Source organism: Fusarium redolens, assembly GCF_020744475.1.
Source record: "Fusarium redolens strain MPI-CAGE-AT-0023 chromosome Unknown BKA55scaffold_3, whole genome shotgun sequence".
In the NCBI taxonomy this organism is placed as follows: Eukaryota; Fungi; Ascomycota; class Sordariomycetes; order Hypocreales; family Nectriaceae; genus Fusarium; species Fusarium redolens.
In genome coordinates, this window is record NW_025763666.1 from 2,058,686 (window position 1) to 2,081,254 (window position 22,569).

General features: G+C 49.1%; 5 protein-coding genes across 5 annotated transcripts; 1 reads left to right on the forward strand and 4 right to left on the reverse strand.

Annotated features, from left to right (window-relative positions):
- Positions 1 to 1,496: 1,496 nt before the first annotated feature.
- On the forward strand, positions 1,497 to 2,785 carry BKA55DRAFT_502563 (kinase-like domain-containing protein; the record flags this gene model as incomplete). Its single annotated transcript, XM_046186932.1, has 3 exons — positions 1,497 to 1,695; positions 1,751 to 2,402; positions 2,458 to 2,785. The coding sequence occupies 3 exons, from the start codon at positions 1,497 to 1,499 to the stop codon at positions 2,783 to 2,785; spliced, it is 1,179 nt and encodes a 392-aa protein (XP_046054066.1).
- A 580-nt stretch (positions 2,786 to 3,365) lies between these two features.
- Positions 3,366 to 5,214, reverse strand: BKA55DRAFT_501657 (Endonuclease/exonuclease/phosphatase; the record flags this gene model as incomplete). The annotated part of the gene is made up of 3 exons (XM_046186853.1): positions 3,366 to 3,418; positions 3,643 to 4,919; positions 5,078 to 5,214. The coding sequence occupies 3 exons, from the start codon at positions 5,212 to 5,214 to the stop codon at positions 3,366 to 3,368; spliced, it is 1,467 nt and encodes a 488-aa protein (XP_046054067.1).
- Positions 5,215 to 7,386: 2,172 nt separating this feature from the next.
- BKA55DRAFT_590651 (kinase-like domain-containing protein) lies at positions 7,387 to 9,005 on the reverse strand (the record flags this gene model as incomplete). Its single annotated transcript, XM_046195122.1, has 3 exons — positions 7,387 to 7,654; positions 7,721 to 8,820; positions 8,994 to 9,005. 3 exons carry the CDS (start codon positions 9,003 to 9,005, stop codon positions 7,387 to 7,389), a joined length of 1,380 nt encoding a protein of 459 aa, XP_046054068.1.
- Positions 9,006 to 13,105: 4,100 nt separating this feature from the next.
- On the reverse strand, positions 13,106 to 15,771 carry BKA55DRAFT_247282 (uncharacterized protein). The gene is made up of 2 exons (XM_046185338.1): positions 15,720 to 15,771; positions 13,106 to 15,665 (listed from the first exon to the last, which is right to left on the reverse strand). The coding sequence occupies exon 2, from the start codon at positions 15,581 to 15,583 to the stop codon at positions 13,364 to 13,366; it is 2,220 nt and encodes a 739-aa protein (XP_046054069.1). The 5' UTR covers positions 15,584 to 15,665; positions 15,720 to 15,771; the 3' UTR covers positions 13,106 to 13,363.
- A 2,818-nt stretch (positions 15,772 to 18,589) lies between these two features.
- Positions 18,590 to 22,197, reverse strand: BKA55DRAFT_247317 (uncharacterized protein). Its single transcript, XM_046185339.1, has 4 exons — positions 21,737 to 22,197; positions 20,552 to 21,658; positions 19,117 to 19,791; positions 18,590 to 19,066 (listed from the first exon to the last, which is right to left on the reverse strand). Exons 1-4 carry the CDS (start codon positions 22,023 to 22,025, stop codon positions 18,921 to 18,923), a joined length of 2,217 nt encoding a protein of 738 aa, XP_046054070.1. The 5' UTR covers positions 22,026 to 22,197; the 3' UTR covers positions 18,590 to 18,920.
- Between the last annotated feature and the right edge of the window lie 372 nt (positions 22,198 to 22,569).

Sequence of the window (22,569 nt, forward strand, 5' to 3'; positions counted from 1 at the left end):
ACACGGGTGGTCTGTTATCTTTGGAAGAAAGCAGAAAGCAGTCGCCGCTTGATCAGTACATAGGATGGACTGCATGGAATGACATGGAGGGAGCGAAGGCGTGGGGATGGCATGTCTTGAAGTGACATTCCAATTTCAGGGATCTAATTCTAGGATCCGGCAGGCTGGGAGCAAGAGCCGGCGACAGATGATGTGTATTAAGGTTGATCTAGGTTTCTTTGTGTTAATTGTCGACAGGTCGTTATTGGAGATGACTGAAGCTTGATCCTAAATTATATTAGCATTTGACAGTGAGTTTGTGACTGGAAAGAGATAAGGGGAACGAGTGAGAGTGTATTCGTCTCTGATTATGCACTATAACCCCCCTTTACGTCAAATAGCAGAAGCCATAAGCTTGACACCACCACTGACAACTTGTCGATCACCAAAAGGGTATCTCTGGGTGACCTTTCAAGTTCCCCGTCACCCACATTTTGCGTCATAATAGATTCTGGACCCCCGCCGCCGAGTCCACTTTAAGTGCTCCGCTGTATCTACAGTATAGAATGTATTTGATAGGAGGCTGAAGCCCAGACAGATTACATGTATTTTCAAGTCAACCTGGAGTTTTGGTTCATAGAAACGCCGCCTTAGAAATAGGTAAAGGATCACTAGTTCAGGGAGAAATGTCAATGGAATATCAGCTCTATGTTCTGAAGTCTATATATACTCTTTTATTCACCACATACGGCTCTTTTTCAAATACTTGTGCCATGCTGTTGGTCCTTCTTCGGCCGCCAGCCGAGCATATCCATGACACCCGATGGCCGCTCGTTCACTCACCGTTTCATGGGGACGCCCTCGTCTTATCCTGAATAGGCACTCACGCTGCATTGGCTGTTTACTATACTAGTCTAGCTCATAGACTAGGCAAGGCACATAAACATCACGTCAAGGCCCTTCATTTTTTAGCCTCTGTTTCTGCCTCCATCTTCATCACTATCTTGCTCGTGCATCGCCCACCTTCCGCCGCCTTTTCGTCGTTTCTCTTTCCATCCGCCTCAGAGTCTTCTCTTCCTGAGCCTCACTTTTGGCTTTGACCTGCCTGCCAATAATCCTAAACCATCTCTTGATCGAAGCTTTGCACTTAATCCGAACCTCTGTCCTTGGAGTTGCCACTTGGAATAGCTGAGCTGGACTTGAGGACGCCGCATCACTCCGTTACCCATCGACTCCGCATCGCCAGGAGAACCGAGCCAGACTTGCTCTAGAACCCCCCAATTGACCGCGTGACAAGAGCACAACCACCGGCGACAGCGGCAAACAACTCAGCTTATGCTGGAAACTCCCTCGCTTTTCGAACCGCCTCCAACTTACTGGCCATATCAACCGATTTTCTGGTAGTGTTGGTCTCGGGTTGTTATGGGTTCGCGCCTTCATCCCAGTCAATAATCGATTCACATTGACTTTCGCCCGCTCGCCAAGCTCTTCACCTTTCTGTTGCCGCAATTCTAGTCATGGCTGCGACCGTTGCGCCCTCACATGCTGGTGGCCTACCATCATCATCGGGAATCCCTGCACCCTCGCATTCCGCAAACTCTCACTCACATGCCCAAGATGCTCCTAGTGGACCAACATCTCCCACGCCAAGTCCATTACCACAAACCCGCAAGTTCAATCTTCGCGACTTCAGGCGAGTTCGCACACTAGGGACAGGTATGTCCATGTCTTGTAGACTTATGGCTTTTCCGCCTCTGACCCCCTGAGAAAGGAACCTTTGCTCGAGTCTGCCTCGTCCGCCCCGCCGCAACTGCGCATATCCCCCTTGATCATCAACTCAACCCCGAAGTCTACGCCCTCAAGATCCTACGGAAACCAGAAGTCATCCGTCTCAAACAAGTCGACCATGTCCGACACGAACGCGCTATTCTCGCCGATGTCGCAGGCCATCCCTTTATCACAAACTTAGTCGCCTCCTTCTCCGACCAGGATTCACTCTACATGCTGCTCGACTACGTTCCCGGGGGCGAGTTGTTCACTTATCTTAGAAAGTTACGTCGCTTCGAAGAACCTGTCGCACGCTTCTACGCCGCCGAGATTGTTCTTGTACTGGAGTACTTGCATGAGCAGCAAGGCGGTATTGCCTATCGAGACCTTAAACCTGAGAACCTGCTTCTGGATCAGGAGGGCCACATAAAGCTTGTCGATTTTGGATTTGCTAAGCGACTCGGCTACCGTGAAGATAACCGCCCTGTCGAGACATACACTTTGTGTGGGACACCTGAGTATCTCGCCCCTGAGGTCATCCAAAACAAAGGTCACACAGGCGCAGTTGACTGGTGGGCGCTGGGCATCCTAATATATGAATTCTTGACGGGGTATCCTCCCTTCTGGCACCAGAACCCCATCGAGATCTACAAGCAGTGGGTAACTGTTCGTTAGATGTGTAAGAATGGCAAATTGACTATTTCCCCGCAGGATTCTAGAAAAGCCCGTTGTCTTTCCCCAAGACCCCCCCTTATCAGAAGAAGCTAAGGATATAATACGGTCTTTCTGCACCGTCGATCGTTCTCGGCGCCTTGGTAATATAAGCGGCGGTGCAGCGCGCGTGAAATCTCACCCTTTCTTCCATGACACCAACTGGGACGACATTTTCAACCGTCGGCAAAAAGGCCCCATCCAGCCCCCGATCCGATACCCGGGTGATGCACAATGCTTCGACGTCTACCCCGAGGACGACGGATCTCGCGAGCCTTATGGACGCGAGATGGCGGAGAAATATGACCCATACTTCGCAGACTTCTAATCGCCTGAACCAGCACCCACCTGGATTGGGAGATCGGTACCGAGATATCTCATCATGCCGAACATCCCATTTGATATATGAGAATTACTCGGCAGTCAGACTCTACCCAAAATGTGCGCAAAAGCACACAAGGTGCCCCTATGACCCTTGAGAATGAACATATACACAATGACGAATCACGATTCAACACCGGAAATAGCATTTTCTTAAATCGGCATTTCTGTTAGGCCTCTGTGATCAAGCACCTGGAGAACGGCGTTTGACTACGAATAATGACTTCGACCAGGAAATACTATACTACTCCTTGGCATCCAATATTCATTCAAGCTCCATTGCTTTTTATGTCTTTTCACCTTGTGCAAGCGAACGGTTTGACTCATGATATCTGAGTTATATAAGCAGTTATAGCACCTGAAGCTTGATCATACCCATACATCGGATAGCCGTTTCTTGGGAACGTGAAGTGTGCGGCGAGAACAGTGAACTATAATCTTGCATATACCTCATTTCATGTTCAATGAATTCACTTGTTAACGCTATTTGCCTTTGCTTGCAAGCAGTGAAACTAACACAGCATATGCTAAGTCTCTGTATACATGATGTTTGAGTGCTTTGCCTGCTGCCATGTATTATCTAAATGAGTTGTATGAACCAGGAAATAATAAAGCTAGTGACGGGGGACGACGACAGACATGCAATCTTGCGTCACAAGCATAGTGCAAAACACCCCCAACAGGCCTTGGAGTGTTTGAAATCTTGCTAGGTCTTCTTGCATGTATGTTTTCCCCATCCCCCCGAAACCAGAGAGAACAGTACAGAAAGTGTGTCTCAGAACAGCCGGTACAGCCAGTACATACCTGCACCAAAAGCGAGTACTGTGGCTAGGATACAGGCACCCTGCTTAGTACTCCAGAGGTACATGCTCCAGCCTGCCATGACCTCCTTACGGCGTGCGGCGGCCCGGCGCTCCCAGGCCTCTGGGTCAATTTCCATAGGGAGTCGGGCCCGAGGGTCCTTGCTCATATCAAGGTCCAGGTCTGACGGCGGGGCCATATCGCTCGGTGAAATGAGGGGCACGTCGATACGTAGGAACACCGGACGATGGTCGCTCATACGCAGTACAGGAAGACAGTCATAAGCACGAACGTTGAACTTGGGGTCCTGGCTACTCCCCTTTTTGAGCCATGAAGGTACGTCAAGAAATAGGACTCGGTCTGTCCAACCTGGATAGCGATGAACCGCAAATTTCCAGGGCACGTCAAGCTCGGGCTCTCGCGTGCCAGGTCGTGGTGGTAACACATCGTACTTGTAAGTCGGTGGGAAGCGCACCTCGTGTTCTGATAACCCATGTAAAGTGCGGCCAGCGTTACGCTCACGTGTAAGCTGATCGAGGCGGAAAAATTCTGGATAGTAGTTTTCCGACTCCGGATCTAGACTGGGAAATGCAGCGGAAGGGGGCGGGGACGTGGTGGATATTCTATAATTTAGGTCGCCAGCAACAAAGAGGAATGACGAGGGCCTGAAAACGGAGATGTTGTGCAACTGTTGTTGAAGTTGTGAGTGTTGCTCGTTGTGCTCATTATCGAGGAGGCGCGCACGCTCGGGCTCGTCTTCTGCAGGTGGTGTTGAGGCTGGAGATGGAGTGACAGAGGTCTTGTAGCTATTCACAACCACTTCTGGGTTTTCAAAAGCCATACCACGCATGATAGCAGCCCAGTTGGCATTACGCCGGGGCAAGTTCCATTCCATAGCCGCCAGATGTGTTGCGACAAAAGTCAGCTCAGACGAGCCACCATCAGCTTCATAAAGCATGCGTAGACCGACGGCGCCCTTGTTACCTATCTCAGCGGCCCCAAACCCGACTTCCGCCTCTTGAATATTCTTTAGCCTCGAAGGCTCGCGCGCGAAGAGCAAAATGGCGGTATAGCCAACATTCTTGCCTCGCACAAGTGTGTATGGCTTCGAGGGGAGGGTGGTGGGCGTGGCGTCGACAGCCTCGCTATTTCGACTCGGTAAATCATCAATGATATGTTGAGCGGCGATATTGACAGCTTGTTCGTATCGTGAGAGGTATGGGTTCAAGAAGTAACCACCAATGAAGGAGTATGCCAAGGGTGCAACCTCCTGTAGCGAGCTGCGAACAGAACATGAATCAGTACAAGATATCCCGGTGCTCTATGTAGACCTTGTGCTGATCGTGTCTCGAGTTCCATGATTGTCCAAGCTAGCAGCGTATCGAGGGTGTTGGTAACCTGATCGCCTTCGGAAGAGACGAAGAGGATTGCGGCTTACAGAACAACAACCTCTGGTAAACCAGTTGCGTTTTTACGAAAGGCGGTTTGCAAATGGCTGCCGAAGACGGGAACATCGAGAAGACTCTTGGCACAGTTGAACGTGAGGTATAAGAGGTCAATAGAAGGGGGGGTCATGGTGGATGGAGCGGAAGAAGACGACAGCTTGGATTGGGAAGTCGACGTTGATGTTGTAGGCGTGGATTTGGTTGCTGAAGTCGATGCCGCCATTGCAACGCACGACGTTCAAGTCTCGTTGTAAAAAGAGCGAGACGGCCAAAGATCTTGTAGGGATGAAGAGAAATGGGAAGAGAGGAACTAACTAACTTAAGAAACCAAAGAAGACGAGAACAAGGGTCCCGCTGCAAGCCTAAAAGGGAAACCTCGAGGGTGCGCGAAGCTCACGACAGACAGGGAGGAAGGTAGGTAGGTTGGTGGGCAGGTGAGATCGAGGATCTGGAACTGGCTGCAAGCAAGGAAAATGTGGGGTTAATGCTTGGTTTTGTCGATCACTATCGACTTTTGGTCCGGTTTAGACTTTGTTTGGTGGGTGTCGACATATAGGCATGATCACTTGAGATCCAATCGTCAGTATAGGCCGAAAAAGGGTACGATCGCATGTCCAAGTTTCTCCTTGGGCTTCCAGAGTAACGCTATAGATTTCGACACCTGTGATGCTGTGCACACACTTTCCGCCTCCTGCAAGGTACGGGCTATCAACTGAAATCTCGGTACGGTACTTAGGTATTGAGCTGCGTTACATAGAGGTATTTAGTCCAATCCACTACAAATGACTGGAGACTCTTCATGAGACGATGAATGAATATATGAAATATAATACTTCCCAACTTGTCCATTTTCTAAATGAGAGAATGTAAGTTGGGATGAAGCTCTAAAGAGGCCAACAACCCATATGAGGGAACAGTAGTAGCAGCATCAAAATTAAGTACGAAGAGGAGACAGGACATCATGTGAATGTATTGTCTGTTGGCCTCCTGTGTAATCAGCTCCTGACATCCTCGTTACCGTCCAAGATAACGAGACCTGCGAGGCACTCATTCCACCACATGTGACCATCCAAAAGACCTTATCATTGGACGGTAGTTCCTTGTACACCCATTCAAGTTTGTGCCTTCAGCATGTCGTCCCATCACTTGATTAGCATACAAGCCAGACATCAGTTTGGTTCATGATTCAACTGAAAGCCTTCACAACTGCCTAGGCTTCACGATATCAGGGTTTAACTTAGTTCACCTAATTAGGCTATAGAATATCAAGTACGAACGGCATGACTCACCAATCGCAAGTTAACAAAAAAAAAAAAACCAAATAAACATACTGAATTTGTAGACTACCTAATGTGCGATCAAGAAATGAATGAAGGGATGAATGGGTGTACGTGAAATGCAGGGTTGCTCAACCCGACGATTGAAAATGTAGGCTCATCAACCATGGGTCCCTTGTCGGCTGCTGTGAAGTTTCGTTTGATACCTGATTTCCTGATCTTGGACTTCATAATCAAAGTACCATGACAGCTTCCGCCTCACCATGGTGTTTTGAAGGCTGCAGCAACTTGTGTCAACTCGTTCGCCCAATGAATTACCTGATTCCATCCACCAAGCCGAAACAGCAGGATACCGGAGCTGACCTTAACTTGGGCCGGTAATTCCCACTGTTGCATCTGCCACTGTACCAAAGATCCTCTGCCATCGTCGACTGCTATTCGTAACAGGCCTTCCATTCGCGACACAGTGTCGAGAATAGCTTTACCAGCAACATAACTCCTGAAATGCGTCCCCTGTTGCCTCCCCAGAAGCTATCTCCGACAGGCAGGAGCAAACTCAAAAGAGGAGAGCAAACGTCCGTGCAGATTAAAAGAAAGCAAAGAAAGATACAATGAAGGAAATGCCTGCTAGGGGATCGAGCTGAGCCGCATCGACGGAAAGGTGAGCCATGGCGTAATGTTGACCCAAATTCAGCTCCAGGGGTGAATCTTGTATTATCGACACCATGGTATGTGGCATTCCGAGGTGCAAGGCTACTTTGCGAGTAGCAGTGATAACCCCACAGGTTCGGTACACCCAGAAATAGGAGTACCGGACATGCCGTTCAGGAAAGTCTCCTGAAGGCGTTGTGGTCGCTCAAAGGACAAAACCCGAAGGTTTATCCATTGTGCAACACTCCAACCATCAAGAGTTACCCGAGCCATGCGTAAAGTCGTGAATTCCCCAAAAGTACGTCGAAGAACAAGATAGAGCAAAGGCGTAGAAAATAGGCGTGACCGACCCGCGCTCCAACAATCGACCGCGATCAATAAGCAGAATGATGATCAGCAGAATCATTCAGCCGTTCAAAAGACATGCATCCGGGTGTCGATGTTGGGTGTGAATCGCCAGTATCGGTGGCCATGAGTGAGGATCCCAAAAAGAGAGGAGTGATCGGTTTCGAAATCATTTCGGCCGATAGCTGCCCGAGGCATATCCCGCTCCCTTTGAAGCTGAGCGAAGCCTGTTTATCGTCCACTGAGTCAGCCATAGTTGTCAGCAAATCTCCCTTCGGCCAGCGGTACAAAAACACACTACACGCACGAAGGAAAAAGATTCCTTACGAGGGACTAGAAAAATAGGCGTTACTTATCACTCACATCCTGTCGCTTCCACCGATGGCACGGTTGGTGTCGGGAGTATCGACGCCAGCACCGGAGCCTCGCTCAAGCATCTTGCGACGAGTGCTGGGAATGGCATTAGGCTTAGCAGCAGACTGGCCGGCAGTAGCGGCGTTGGTACGGCTGGCACGGGCCTTTTCCTCGTCCTCAGGATTGGCCTGACCGGCAGCCTGTGCGATGGCCTGCGCGTTCTTCTGGTACTTGTAGACCGTCCAGTCGAAAACGTAGTCATACTGGAAACCCTCACGGACGAAGAGGTCGCGGAAGATCTTGCGGAGGTAGCTGTAATCAGGCTTATCGTCGAATCGAAGAGATCGAGTGTAGTTGAGGTAGATTGCGAACTCATTGGGGAATCCACGGCAGAGAACCTCAGTGGGGGTAGTCATCTTCTTTTCCATAATGCGGTCGTACTTCTGCTTCTTGGTGGCAGCTTTCAGGCCCTGCCAAGGGAGAGAGCCGCGGCAGAAATAGAGCATAACGTAACCAAGGGACTCCATATCATCACGTCGTGATTGCTCGACACCCAAGTGGGTGTTGATGGAGGCGTAGCGAGCAGTACCTGTCAGGTTCTTGTTCTCTCTGTAGGGGATGTGGAAGTGAGTTTTGGGGTCACGGTACTTCTTGGCAAGACCGAAATCGATAACGTTGACTTGATTACCTCGCTTGCCAATACCCATGAGGAAGTTGTCGGGCTTGATATCTCGGTGGATGAAAGACTTGGCGTGAATGTACTCGATTCGAGAGATGAGCTGATCGGCCAGGAGAAGAACTGTCTTCAAGGAAAACTTTCGGTTGCAAAAGTTGAACAGATCCTCCAGACTGGGACCAAGAAGGTCGAGAACCATGGCATTATAGTCGCACTCGGTACCGAACCAGCGAACAAACGGGATTCCGACGCCACCAGCAAGAGACTTGTACACACGAGCCTCATACTCCAATTGCGGGTGCTTGGCCTTGACGGACTCAAGTTTGATGGCGATCTCCTCACCGGAGATGATATTGGTGCCCAGGTAGATATCTCCGAAAGAGCCTGAACCGATCTTTCGACCGATACGGTACTTGTTACCGACGCGAAGATCCTGCCCGACAGAGTTAGCTAATGCTGCCATAGTGTTCCTTGTCTCTACTCAAGCTCCCGTACAAACAACTCGAGCGATCAAAAGGGGGTTATGGTGCCTCAAGATGATCAACATCGTTTTAAATGTTGTTGTGCACCGGGGCTTGGATCGAGACCTTGAGACGGTGAACGTACCATGGTCGTCATGATGAAAATTGATGGTTTCCCGTTCCGTAGGAATAAAAACGGATGAATAAGTGTACAAATTTGTGTGATCTGCGAGCCTTCGTTGGCTATAAGGGGAGTCAGCACCGTCTAGGTCCAGTTGAAAAGTAGATGAATGAAAGCAAATGAGAAAAGGCGGCCATGCATGGAGAGGGGCAAAACTGGGTCGGGGAAGAATCAGGCTTGAGGGCGGTGGGCAACGCCACAAGGCAAATCCGACGCAACTCGACGTAAGAGCGAATCGCCCGATAAGCCTCATGCAGTATCAAGGAAGACCGCGTAGGTACGAGTCGGTGCATCCGAAAGAAACAGAATGAATATTCGAACATGCCGTTTGATACAAAACAAAAAACAAGAAACATTTCGGTCCAGAAAGTAGGATCGGCTAACATACCTGCAAGAGAATCGTGTGCGTTTGGAGGCGGTCAAAACGCGTGCAGCGCTAATCTTGGGAGGTGACAGCGTTGGTTAGGAGGGAATTGGGGATCGCTAGGAGTTAAAACTTCGGTGAAGATTATCGAGGACTATGTGGCTCCGGTAATTCCTGAGGGTTCTTGTTGAAGCTGAAAGAAAGGACAAGATAATCTCAACAGCTATGACAGACGTAAACTCGCGAGGTCGTCGTCGAGATGACAGTGGGCGTAGGTAGATGTTAGGAGGAGAGATGGCGGAAGGGCGTCGTGGGGTGGAAGAAGGGAATGGGAGAAAATGGCAGGCCGAGGGGAGAAAAGGGAATGGATGTGGAAGGGGGCGGGTAGGAAAGAGCAAGTGAATAAGAAAAGTGGAGAATGGGGAGAGCGAGGCCTGAGGGTGAGTGAAAACCAGCCGAGCCCAGCCCAGCCTTTGGGGAAGGGGGAAAGGAAAATGTCTGAAGGGCGGGTGGCGGGTGATCCCAGTTGGGGGCTCCCAGCATGGATGGACAAGAACCAGAGCCTATGAAAGGGCCCTGACGCGCCCTTCGACCGCCTTATTAGGCGCTTCTTACTGGATCAGCCACAACTTAGCGGTCCGTTTCCAGGGGACTCGGCGTCTACTGGACAAGCGCATAGCGCACAACGCACTCCCCTCCCCAGCGCGATGGGGCCGCTCACTGGCTCACTTCAGCCTTCACCGTCTAGGACTGTTCAAGGGCAGGTCCCGTCGTCTTCTGGACCTGAATGCGGCCCAAAGTGGGGGGATGAGGCAACAATTGGCAGGCCAAGACAGTGGAAAGACGACCAGTTACAAACAGGGCGCAGAGTCAAGGCCCAGAAGTGCATGAATCGAAGTCACTACAAATGCAGCTCCAGGCGTTTCATGATGAATCAATCATTCAAGCTATCTGCTCCTCTCTTGCTGTTTGCATGACCTCGGTACACGTTTTCTGCCGTTAATCACTGCTAACATATTCCAGCTAGGGTAGCCCAAGTATCAGACCTAAAAATTTCTCAGCACTGACCGAGTACCTCAGAATTCAATACCTAGGCTCGGGTCCCGATTCGGTTGTTTCTTGAATCATGTTGCAATCGGGTAACCACTACGGATAATGCTCTCAGGTATCATCATCCTGACATCCAGCATATTGAGAGTTGCCCGCTATCTAGGCCATCGCCAATGTCAATAGCCGCCCTTGCAATGACGATCTGGACAAAGGCCTGCCGATCACTTCACAGTCCGACAATTTATACAATGTTTTCCGAGACCACCACAGTGTTTGAAATGTATTATATGTCTTCAATGATGGACATTCCGAGGTTGAGTGGACGTCTTTCTTGGAACTGTTGAGATGAGTAACCTGCTTCACCAATTTAGGCTTACGCATATTGACGCCATGGGAGTGGAAGTATGAAGTCTACCCGTCGGTTACATCGATGCATATTCCCGTTGCTACTATAATATCAGTCTCGCCGTACTTGGTTCCAAGAGGTGGTAGATATATACGGAGTGCCGTTGAATACATCTCTAGTTCATGGTGGAAAGAATGGCAAGGCAGGACATAACTGCCCAATCTTCTTGATCCGCGTATTCCGCTGTTTGCTTATTCTGACCGGCCTCAATTGTCTGCCTTGAAAGCCTGATACCTATGTAAAACGACGAATTGCACAGCTCCGGCTCAGCCTCCCCGGTGAGGGGTGCAAGCAAGCGAGCTGTAACTGGGCGGTAAGAGAGCAGGACAGGTGATAACAGCTCAGCGAATAATTAGAAATATTGGTGAACCTGCATGGATTCCTTTGATTCGTCTCGTAGCATGTTCAGTTTTCTCTTATGTGGTAAACTAGGTATCATACTATATGACAGAGAAATGGAGAGACGGCTCGGAGCAAACCGAGCAACCAAGATATTCGGATCAATCAGACAGCAGACGGAATCTCCGCCGGAGGCAAAGAATTCTTCTAGCGCCTGGATCTAGTCATGGAAGAGATCTTAGTGCACCGAGTGAGAGAAAACTGGGCCGAGAATAAAATATGAAAATATCTTCTATTGAGAGGTACAGGCGACTGACAAACAGATGCCTGTATTGGTTGTTGAGTTGTTGGACTTGTGCAGGCAACTGGACTGATGGATTTTCGCTTCCAACCTTTTCCTTCCACCTTATGAACCTGAGATATTGTCCGTCCGTCGTTTACCTTCGGAGCCGAACATCAGTGACCATGCCTCCATGCTCACCGACTTATCATTTAGCAATTACATAGCACATATTGTTTAATTAATGGTTGCCTTTTGCAAAGGGCGTTACGTAGATGGTCTTGAAATCTTCAAGGTTCTTGCATTAGGAATGTCACGAGGACTGACTTGCGGCGCCATCCAATACGCCAATGGTGACCGCGCTTCCAAACCTCACATGATGGATGGCTCACTCAGGCTTGATGCTGTTCCGTATGGCCCGGTTGATTGCAGCACTGCGAGTCTCAAATAACAATTAAGGAGCGACGTCGTGTAATCTGTCTCACCTGTCCACGGACTGCGTGCATCGAGATGCCAGGGTCCGTGATGACTTGCAGAGTGTCAGTGAAGCTGAAAATAGCTGCCCTGTGCTGCTATCTATGGTAGCACTGTAGCAGCAGCATTGACATTAGCCCCCCCTGTGACAACCGCCATCTCGCTACGCTTTCCTTAGCCCCAAGACTGCAAGAGCTGGGCTTGTTCTCCACGACATGCACGTTTGATTTCCTAAGATTGGATGTTTACCATTAACCAGTTGAGTTTGTACTCCCGATGTTAAGATGAAACACATCGAAGGAACGTCGTCTGTCCAGTCACCAGGTAAGCCAGAACGACACCGTCAGATTAATTTCAGCAGCAGATGGATCAGTCTATGTTCCTCAATCATTCCGCTCTGGAGCTCCCTCGATGGTAGTCAGATACTTCGCCATCCACCACAGAACTGGCTCAGTCTCCCACCATCTTATTAGAATAATACCAAGGCAATATTCTCAACCTGGCAGGCGGTAACAAAGCTCCTTATTACATGTCTAACCATTTTACAGCTAGCCGTTATGGGGTCCTATATCTGATCCACAAGGTCTCGGCACATCCATTTGCTTTCACCGTCATGAGTCAAGTAAGTGAGTGCCAAGACTGGCGTCAGTTCCGTGATCAAAGACAACCGAGCTACGGGTAACCATAGGAGACGACCGTTAATCATGATTTTCTCCATATGTACTAGGTATCATGGAAAACCACACTTGACTGAGCACAGTTTAATACTACAGGAAGCCATCTCTGGTCTCATGATGCAATGCCTGCCGTCAACCCATGATGATGTCAGCCAACATATAATCTTTTTTATCGACAGTCTGTACCGAGCAATCGTTTTAAATAGACTACCATTTCTCAGCAAATGATCATATTTTTCGTCAGCTATATTATACACATCACGTATTTACTGATCAAACTGAGTAGGGAACCTGTAAACCCCGTTTTGACATCTATGTAAAAGCCCTGTAGCATGTTGCTAACTCCATTGAAGCTGAAAAAGAACTTTGAGTTCGTGGCCCAAAGGAAAGACAGAAGAAAATCGCTTAAAGCCTTCTATCGACAAGTATCATAATATGCTATTTCTTGTGTCACAGTTGGCCAGCTTTATCACGGCCGCAATGTTACGTCTGTGGAATCAAGCCGCTCATTTTCGATAAGGTGCTCAACATTCATATAATGAAGGAGATAATATCTCTCAGATGAGCACAGGAATCAAAGCTGCGCCCTCCTGGTCGCATCCATTATAAAGACATGCATATGGAATTTGTTGTCTTATAATAAACCAGGTCCCTTTTGTTATGGGCCACGCATGACTAACTAACTGGATGCTAAAGTATACTAAAATTGTACGTGCTTCAAGGGAGTTAAATAGATAGAATCATCTAGTATCCTGGTGTACTGGGTCCCTGTGGTGGATGTCCCGATTCTGAAGCACCTCTATACTGAGGAGCCAAGTGAGGTACATGGAAATGGTGGCCTTGAGAGGGATACTGGCCTGGTGCTTGCTGCATCGGTTGTCCCTGTTGTCCTTGCAAACCATTGGAGCCCGGTCGAAAGGATGCTGATTGCCCTGACTGTCCTTGAAGATATGGTGCCAGCGTGCTCTCCAATACCTGCCCCGTCTTCTTTAACCACTTATCTGCGGAGCTGCTGCCAAATAACTTTCCGCCGCCACCAGCTAATTTTCCAAGACCAGGTCGTGGCGGCAGCGCAGGGGGAGGTGCGAAATATGTTTGGGGTGGACGAGGATAGCTCGCTGGGTTATAGCCAGCAGGACCTGCACCGAAACCTGATGTGGGAGCGAAGCCTTGCGATGAGGAAGGCCTAGGAGGGAGAGCCGGAGGCTGGAGGCTATTTCCTAAGTGACTCGGCAAAGGGGGACTCGCAGCCGGAGCGTAGGAAGATTGGGTAGAATAATGAGGCTGAGGAGGGCAAGGACCAGTTGGAGATGGTTGGTACATCATGGAATTTCCAGGTCCAGGTGGTTGTGCTCCAGCTCCAAAGCTGGTGTCCTGAGCCGCATATGGAGGCGGGGGTGATTGTGGGATTACTGTCGGTGCTGGTGTACTATACGGTCCTGTATTCGACTGTTGGGCATGTGTTTGCTGTACCTTGGGACCTGCAATAATTGCTTGTTGATAAGGGGTCGGTGGAGGAGGGGATGCTTGATTCAAAGTGCTTTGCGCTGGTTCTACTGGAGTTGAATAAGTTGGCTGTTGGACACTATAGTTGAACTGAACCGGAGTGGATTGTGATGAGTTACTGGCCGAACTTGACATAACCGATGCCGAGGCTTGTGCAGCGGCTGTGTTGGAATGGGTTAATCCAAAGTTATGCGCTTGAACAGGGATAGCATATTGCGGTGTAAATGGCACTCCAGCATGATAAGATGGACCTAGTGACGCAACTGATGAAGGTGAATCAACTAGAGATGTAGGTGTCTGGGCGTACGTCTGAACAGCAACGTGAGCAGCATATTGTGGTTGAGTGAAGGGAACTCCAGCATTCGTCGCAGGAGTTGCTGGTGGAGAAACGACTGAGGATAACTGGCCCGAAGGGGTCACTGGGGAGGGAAGATAGGTCGACGCGGATGGGGGCATTGGTTGGGCCGGAGCAGCGTTAGGAATGCCATACTGGAGTTGCGGCTGTGATTCCGGTTGTTGCGTTTGAGGCCTCGGGGAGGTAGGAAGACTGGCAGCTGGCTTTGGCAGAGTAGCACCCGAAGCTGGGGGATTTGGAGGCTGGCTCGGCGGTATTGTCGAATTGACTTGGTTGGCAACTGTCCCCGGTGGTTGCTGTTGGGGGATGTTTGAAGGGGATGCAGGAGGAGCAATCTGAGTATGGGATGCGGCGGCAGGATGAGTACTGGATGTTGGTACGGATGAAGCAGGAGGCTGAGGCGAATGTGGCCTATATGGCCGATATGCGTTTAGAGCCGTTGGCGACTGCGAGTCGGTCCTATCAGGCCGGCCTGAAAGCTTGGGCTCTAAATCTGATGAATCCTGGGACACTGGAGGAACGTACGCCTTGAAGGCAGGAGGTGAAGTTGCATTGGCAGGACGATGGGCAAGCTTCAAAGGTGCGGGATAGAAGGTATGATCATCATTTTTGAGGTCTGGGCTTGAAGGGTTGGTGGATGGCCGTGTGCCATGAGTAACCTCTGGAGGGCTGGCATCGCTATCGCCAGGATAAGGTCTGTACACTGGCTCTGAGGGTCGATGACTGTCTGTCTGAGGTCGTTGTGTCTCTATAAACTTATCATCCGAAGATTCAGGTCCGAAGTATGCCCAGGGATTGGCCATGACAGATTGGGATGCAGTGGATGGGTCTTTGCTTGGCTTGTTCTGGTGCTCTTCGCCTTGTTGCGTTGGTTTGGACACACCCGGGGCCTGAAGGGACGATGGCCACTGATTAGAAAGACTAGATTGGTTTCCATCTTGATCATGTTGCGGAAGCACTGGCTCGCCGCTCATCTCGAACACAGGTGTCCCATCTGGCCTATGGTGTGACGGGGCATCACTGGGACGTCCTGGCTCACTGTCAAGTTCAGCGACGAATAGGGGTGGCGGATGATTGCCGGCGTAATAAGGGGTTTGGACCATAATTCCAGCGGCAATATACACTGCTCTTATCCAAGACGACTATATGATGAGATAACGTGTTTTCGAGATTGAAAGAAAAGACCTGATGTTAAATTAGGGCTGTGAAACAGTTGGGTTAAAGGGAGGCTCTACTGACGCCTTGCGGGCTGCCTTGACAATGTGACTGCCTTGCACTTCAGTTACCTAACTACGACAAGTGCACTTGCCTGAAAGGGTAATAGTACTGTCGTCTTCATTTCTCTTGCTCTTGTAGCTTTAAGACCAGGGTCTCAGATTGGTAGTACTAAAAATACTCGCCCGCATTCCAGTGACATGCTTTCACTCAGCTGAAAGGCCCTATGTGGCTTGGATTTGATGGGAGTTGGTCTCGGACTGAAGCTAAGCCACTACGTTGGTCATGGCAGGGGTGTCGTGTCAAATATCTTCTGATTTGGCCTGAGAAAAGCTTCTTTCGAAGGTTTGGTTCTTGGCAGGGTTCGGCGTTACAAGCATTAGGATTAAAACAACACATTCTCAATTACAGGTAATCTTAACGGCAACAACATACCTAAAATCTGGGTATTCGAAACACCTTCGCCAGTCCAACACTCAATTGCATACGTCGGCTAAGGATATGGTCCTGAACGTGCCAAGAGAGATACCCGCGGATCAATCAATGTATTTAGCATTTCTTTTGCTTGGTTCGAGAATACTGGCTATGTAAATACAAAAAAGTCAAGTCTTGATCAAACCTCGAACCAAGGAATGGCTGCTCCATTGCATGTAAACACTTGCATCCCATCGTTCTCATTCGCCATTTCCCCTTTTACCATACATAAAGTGGCAACCCATTAGCAACTCTGGCGCCTATCTTGTTTGGCATATGAGATAAGCTGGTATTCGCCTTTGCTTATCATACTAGGCTTGGATAATTTTCCAATCAAGATGCCTCTTATTTTACCAGAAGCATTAAATAAGTTCCGTGAATGACCGTGAATCAAGTCTGTAGTCACTACTCCTACTTCTGTTGCTGGATTGGCGCGGACTAAGGCGTGCAACGGATGTTGACAAACTCTCTTGAATAGGACTCTATTTTCACCGCTTATCTTAACATAATTATCAACAACTTGTCAGTATCGTAAATAAAACTTCCTATATATCCCTTCCTTCCTTCCTTCCTTCCTTCCTTCCTTCCTTCTTTCTTTCTTTCCTTCCTCCTTTCTACCTTTCTTCCTAGTTATATTTCTACTGCTAGCTTTATGGTTACTATTTAACATCGCGTAGATTTAGTTGAATGTTTGCCTTTCCCTACAATTTGAACGTCTTTGAAGTCGTCTTAATTCCCTAAGATTCCTACAGTGTCACTATGTACTCTCCCAGCAATGACATCTGAGTTGCCAATGTTATGTTCCCCTTCAGGAGATTTGCATATCTGGGGCTTTGTCCTTCAGATTCTGGCATGCTACCTCCTGAGAATGTACCTAAGCTGAGTGGCACAATAACAGGTGAACATACCAATGGTTTACTCACGGTGAGAAGTGCCTACCTGGAAGCTGCAGCGGCGTCCGCATCCAGAAGAACCCAAACGAGCTCGTTTAGGTCTTCTTGTAATACAAATGAAATGACAAACCGATTGTAAGTCCTTAAGGAAGCAGGACCTTCACTGTTTAGGTAGGTTTATTATCGTCCTTGGACTGGCTCCTCTTTCTCGGGGTATATCTGCGAGTTGTCAAACCCTTTTGTCAAACCCCATTCTTTCATGTTCGATGAAATTAAGAGCGAGTCTTTTGTGTCCATTATTCAGGTGTGCACAGTAATGGACCGGTTGTAAACCCCTCACACGGCCCTGAGCACTGCCGTCACAGAAAATCTGGTGTTTTTTTTCTTCTTCTTTTTCTTTTCTTTGTCTTTTGATGCATCCCTCACAATATCTCCCTTCTATTCATATACTGTTACCACTTGATCTTTTGACATTCCACCTTGTGTCAGCTTATCACAGCTGGACGATATATCTTTATTATATACGATAATCTTAATGGCTGGCCTCCTCTGAGATTCTCCTCACGACTATCAATGTTCTCCCACCTAGGCCAAGGTAACCTCCGGAACGCACGCACTCAGAGAACTACAGATCGTCTGAGCTAACGAAAACCCAGTCTTACTCGTTGCTTTCTTGAATTATGGAGTAGTTAACGGTCAACTCACGTGCCAGCCATCCAAACTGAATCCAGACTCAGTGCAAGGCTCATAGAGTTGGAGATTCAACGACACATCACTGGCATATCAAGCATGCAACTCAGAATGGCCAACTTTCCCGAGCTGTTTGTAAGTCATTATAGAGCTTTTAGCTTACCAAGAATGACGAAGAAATAAGACCCAGGACTACGAACAACAGCGACAGAGGCATTACTAGCAATATAGTCTCCAAAATAATCTGAAGTCTAATAACACTGATGATTACAGTTCCTTCTACCTATGTTAGCTTCCTTGTGACAGCGTCAAGAACTGAAGGGGTTATTAAACTCAAGTAGCTATGTGGAACGGGCTTTGCGCTGGAGTGCGAATATGTGAGAACAAAGAGAACATCAGCATGGTACCATACATTACATACTTATGATACATCTTGCTCTGAGGCAACATCGGTGTTTTCCTTTTCCTCTCCTCTTTTGTTCTTCTCCTTATATAGATCAACAACATGTTTCTTGACGCAACGTTACAAGATGCTGTGTCATTATATCACAAAAGTATCAAAGCATTCTGAGCAAAGACAAGATATATTTTTCTCACAATGATAAATAGACAGTATTGTGATAAAAGAAGCATGGTAGCTTTGACCGATACTGAAACACCGACTCTTCCCTCCTCTCTTCTTCTATTCCCATATGCAATTAATCCGTCCTCGGGCTGAGCTAAATGCTGCTGTGGTCAACAAGAATATGCGGTATTCCGAATGTTCACAACGGTAGCTGGTTGTGTGTGTAGCTCTCATTCCTATAGAACCTTTGTATCTTGTTTTGTAACATTAATATACAGGAACCACTAGATGACAAAAAGGCTTGAAGCTCTGGCACCTTCCACAAAACAAAGCTTGCGAGAAAAGCTAACAATATTGATGCGAGAGAAAGTGGTAAGTCAAGCTCGGCAAGTAAAGAGAAGAAAATGGTGTAGCAAATAAAAGAGAAGACACCTCCATCGGATGCCATCGCAAAATGGTATCGTTGAATATCAGACGAACAATGAGAGAACCAATCTCTCTCTAATATCGATGATGCAGGTGGGGATGTTTAAAACAAAAATGACAGTGTTTTTGGTTTAGGGTTTGACATAAAAACAAGGCCAAAGAGTCAAGGGATCGGCTTTACTCGTCGTCTTCCTTCGCACCACGTCGCATGCGTTCGTTCCATCGCCTCTTGCCAGCACGAGTTTCATAATGAGGGGCAACAGTTTTGACGTCTTGCATGACGCTCTCGATAGCAGCACGTGTCTTGTTACGGTAGCAGTCCACTACACGTTGTTAATAATCAATTTACCACATAGTGATGGTGACAACTTACATGCTCGCTGCAAGAACACGGTCCGACCCGCAAAGACTCGGCTCTGCAGCCAGGCCATGCGGTAGCCAAGATCATTGAGGCGGACTTCCCTGCCCCGGGTAGACTTCCTCATTCGAGGAATGGCAATCTCGCCTGAGGATTCGCCCATGGGAACCTTGACCATCTCCTTGCCAGTCCTATTAACACCACGGCGGCTAGACTCACGACCCTCAGTCTCTTCGATGCCATCGTCATCATGATCTTCACCAAAGAAACGCGAGCCAGTGGCACTAGGAGGAGGACTTTGCATTTCCCGGGGAAAGTAGCTGCGAGGGAAGACACTGGCACCCTTGCGGAAGCTGTCGGGAATCTCATTAGTATCGACGCCCTCGAGGGTGACCCTGACCCGGAGACGAGATCCGCGAACGTTGTCCTCGACAAGGATAAACTTTCGCTTCTTAGCTTCAGGGATATCCGGGAATAGATCGTCAGGCTCATCGGCGCTGGCTTTGCTGTGGCGCTTGGCTGGAACAGCGCCTCCAGAGTGAGGAGCCATATGAGACATTGGCGCACTAGTGGGATAAGGCTGATTATTGTACCCAGTAAAGACATGGGCTGGTCTCACATCATCATTACTTGATGGGTGCTGGGCGGTAGGGGCTTGGTGGTGATGGTGTTCGTAGGAATTGCCATCGCCTATGAACAGCTCGAGTTAGCTTATCTCCCAATACAAATTCGGTTCTCGAGTGCTTATAATGGCAAGGCATGGATAGGGTGAGCAATAGTGACTGCAAATGCAAAATATGACCAAACTCAAAGTATCTAGCTTCAAGGACTAAAGCAGAACGAAGGGATATGGCTTGCAAGGTTGATCTAAGTGAGGCCAACCAGAAAACAAACGGCAACTTTTAAAGCCAATTGGCAGATTGAACTCGTCTAAGAGTCGCGAAAACCCAGCAGCAAATCAAACAACTAACAGTAGCAACAGCAACTGTGCAGGCGCGACTTTATGGTAATGTACAGAACTGTGCCAATAAACAAAATAAAGAGTTCCTCATAACCCCTCGAGCCACTGCGGCATGCTGTATAGATATAAGTAACATCCGCCTATGTCGTCTTTGACAGGCAGTAAAAAGACAAAGAAAGGAGATGACAGACCCATTTCCCAAACTTTCGAACCGCGAACCGAAACAATGGAGATAGTAAAGACGTAGATACAGCCGCTACGGCGGAGGAATAAATTTTGTAAGACAGCAAGGAAAAAAACAAAGTGCGTTTGGTATCAATTAATCAACACAACGTTGGTCAAGCAGAGCTTTTGATGATGCGGTGCGGTGCGATGAGTTGAGGGGTAGTGAAGGGGCAGGGTAGAGGGGAGCGTGGAGGCTAAAAAAAAAAAGCCATGCAAACGCCGACGTGAGTGCCGTTTAAATCAATCACATCTGGTGGAACATACCAACTTCATCTCCTCCACTTTGTCCTGTACCGTCAGGGTGAGCTCCTGGCTGGTGGTGGTGCATCGGTTGACCCATGCTGCCGAGGCCAGGTTTGCCCATTGCGGCGGGACCAGGTCCCATGGGTCCTGGACCTCCAGGCATCCCTGAAGGCCCGCTGGGGCCGGGCATGTGAGCCGCACCGGGATGCGGAGAAGCTTGAACCTGTTTGCGCTGGTTCATCTTTGCCATACGTCGAACTCGTCTACTGCGGAGTCGGGGATCTTGGTTGCTATTGCGCCAGCTGTCAACCGCTCGCTGGATGAGTCCTCGCTTGCCTCTGAGGGGAATGTTGAGCTCGGCCAAAGCCCAACCAACACGGTTGCAGTCGGTCTCGTACATCAGGCGGTTGCCGCGATATTGGTCTTTGGGGCAACATGCTCGGGGGTAGACGCAGTTCTCTTGCTTGAATTCTGGTGATAGTTCATCAATGTTGACAGACTCAACATCACAGCGGATGGTGTACTCCATCTTGACCCTGTCCCTGGAGTACTCAAAGGCGATCCACTGAACACCATTACCGTCCTGTCGGACAACGAGAGGGGTTGTGGCTGGGATAGGACCCGGTGCTGCACTGGGATTGACACCGGGCGTGGTGTTTCCTGGGCTCTGCAGTTGTCCGCCGTTTTGAGGGTGGTGAGCCTGCTGCATCGGAGATGACTGAGGCTTCTGGAGCTGCAGAGGCACCTGAGGCTCGATTTTGGGCCGAGGACTTCCCGTCATTCCCGCGTGCGCATGTTGCGCAGCATGCTGCGTCATCTGGTTCTGGGGCGCGGATTGAGACATCATCATGGCTGGCTGCGATGTCATTGACTGTTGGGGGTGCGGCGCGTGTTGCGCATAAGGCGAAGCGGCAGCTTGAGGAGGCATAGTCTGATATTGATTCTGCGGCTGGTAGTACATGGATTGTTGGAGATGCTGCGATGGGGGTTGGCCGTAGATGCTTCTATGCTGATCATGTTGGGAAGGCGATGCGACTGAGGCAGGGGAGTTCGATTGAGGCGTGTGGTAGGACATTGGAGGGTAGGGAGGTCTCGGCATTTGTGCTGCGGCCATCATATCGGAGGTATCTAAGTTGCGTATTGTAAGTGACTGCCTCAAAACGCGCGACTCGAAAATGGGATGCTCTTAAGCCAGCAAGAACTTACCTGCGGATGTATATCCGCTTGTGGCACCAGGTGTGCTGTAAGGGCTTGGATGGTTGTAGTAGTTGAGGTTGTCCTGATTGTTAGGCGCCTGAGCACTGGTTTGGTACCCTTGAGGGAGGGAATGCGTCGACGAGTACGCGCTTGGGTGTTGCTGTTGTGGCGGTTGGTGAGCTTGAGTGTGATGCTGCTGGTGAACTACACTCGGGGGTCGCGAGTGTTGCAAGTGTTGGGAAGGCGGATGACCCTGTTGCTGGTGCTGTGGATGATGCTGCATAGAGAGAAGACCCATTAGTCAGACATGGACGTGACGTGTAAAAAGAAAATGAAGCTATAAGGCACGGGTCAAAGAAAGAAAATAGTATAAAGTCAAGGACGCGTTGGTGTTTTATTTTCCCCTTGCCAGTACCCAGGTCTGGGGAGCTGGTTTAAGTGGATGTCCCCTGGTGAGGACTGGGATTGCACGGGTGAGGCGGGCTAGACTCGGAGTGGTAATAATGACAAAGTAACCCGGTTCTCAAGGGCTACAGCGAAAAACACGGGAGGGAGGGCGCCGGGGGGTGGCTATACCGCTTGGCTGGATGTGGTTGGAGAGAGATTGGTAATTGGTACCTTCAAACTGTCTCCGTCTCGAAGGTTAAAGCTCGTGTGCCAGGGACGATGAAAAGAGAGCAGGCCTTTGGAGCGCCAGAAGACAAGATCGATCGAACGAAGGGTGTGCTAGAGGGTGGGCGACGGGGGGGAAACGAAGGGGCAGGGGAGCGGGTATTTGAACCAAGATTGCAGTATGGGGATGAGAACAAGGTATGATCCCAAGTGGATAACAGAAAATGGGC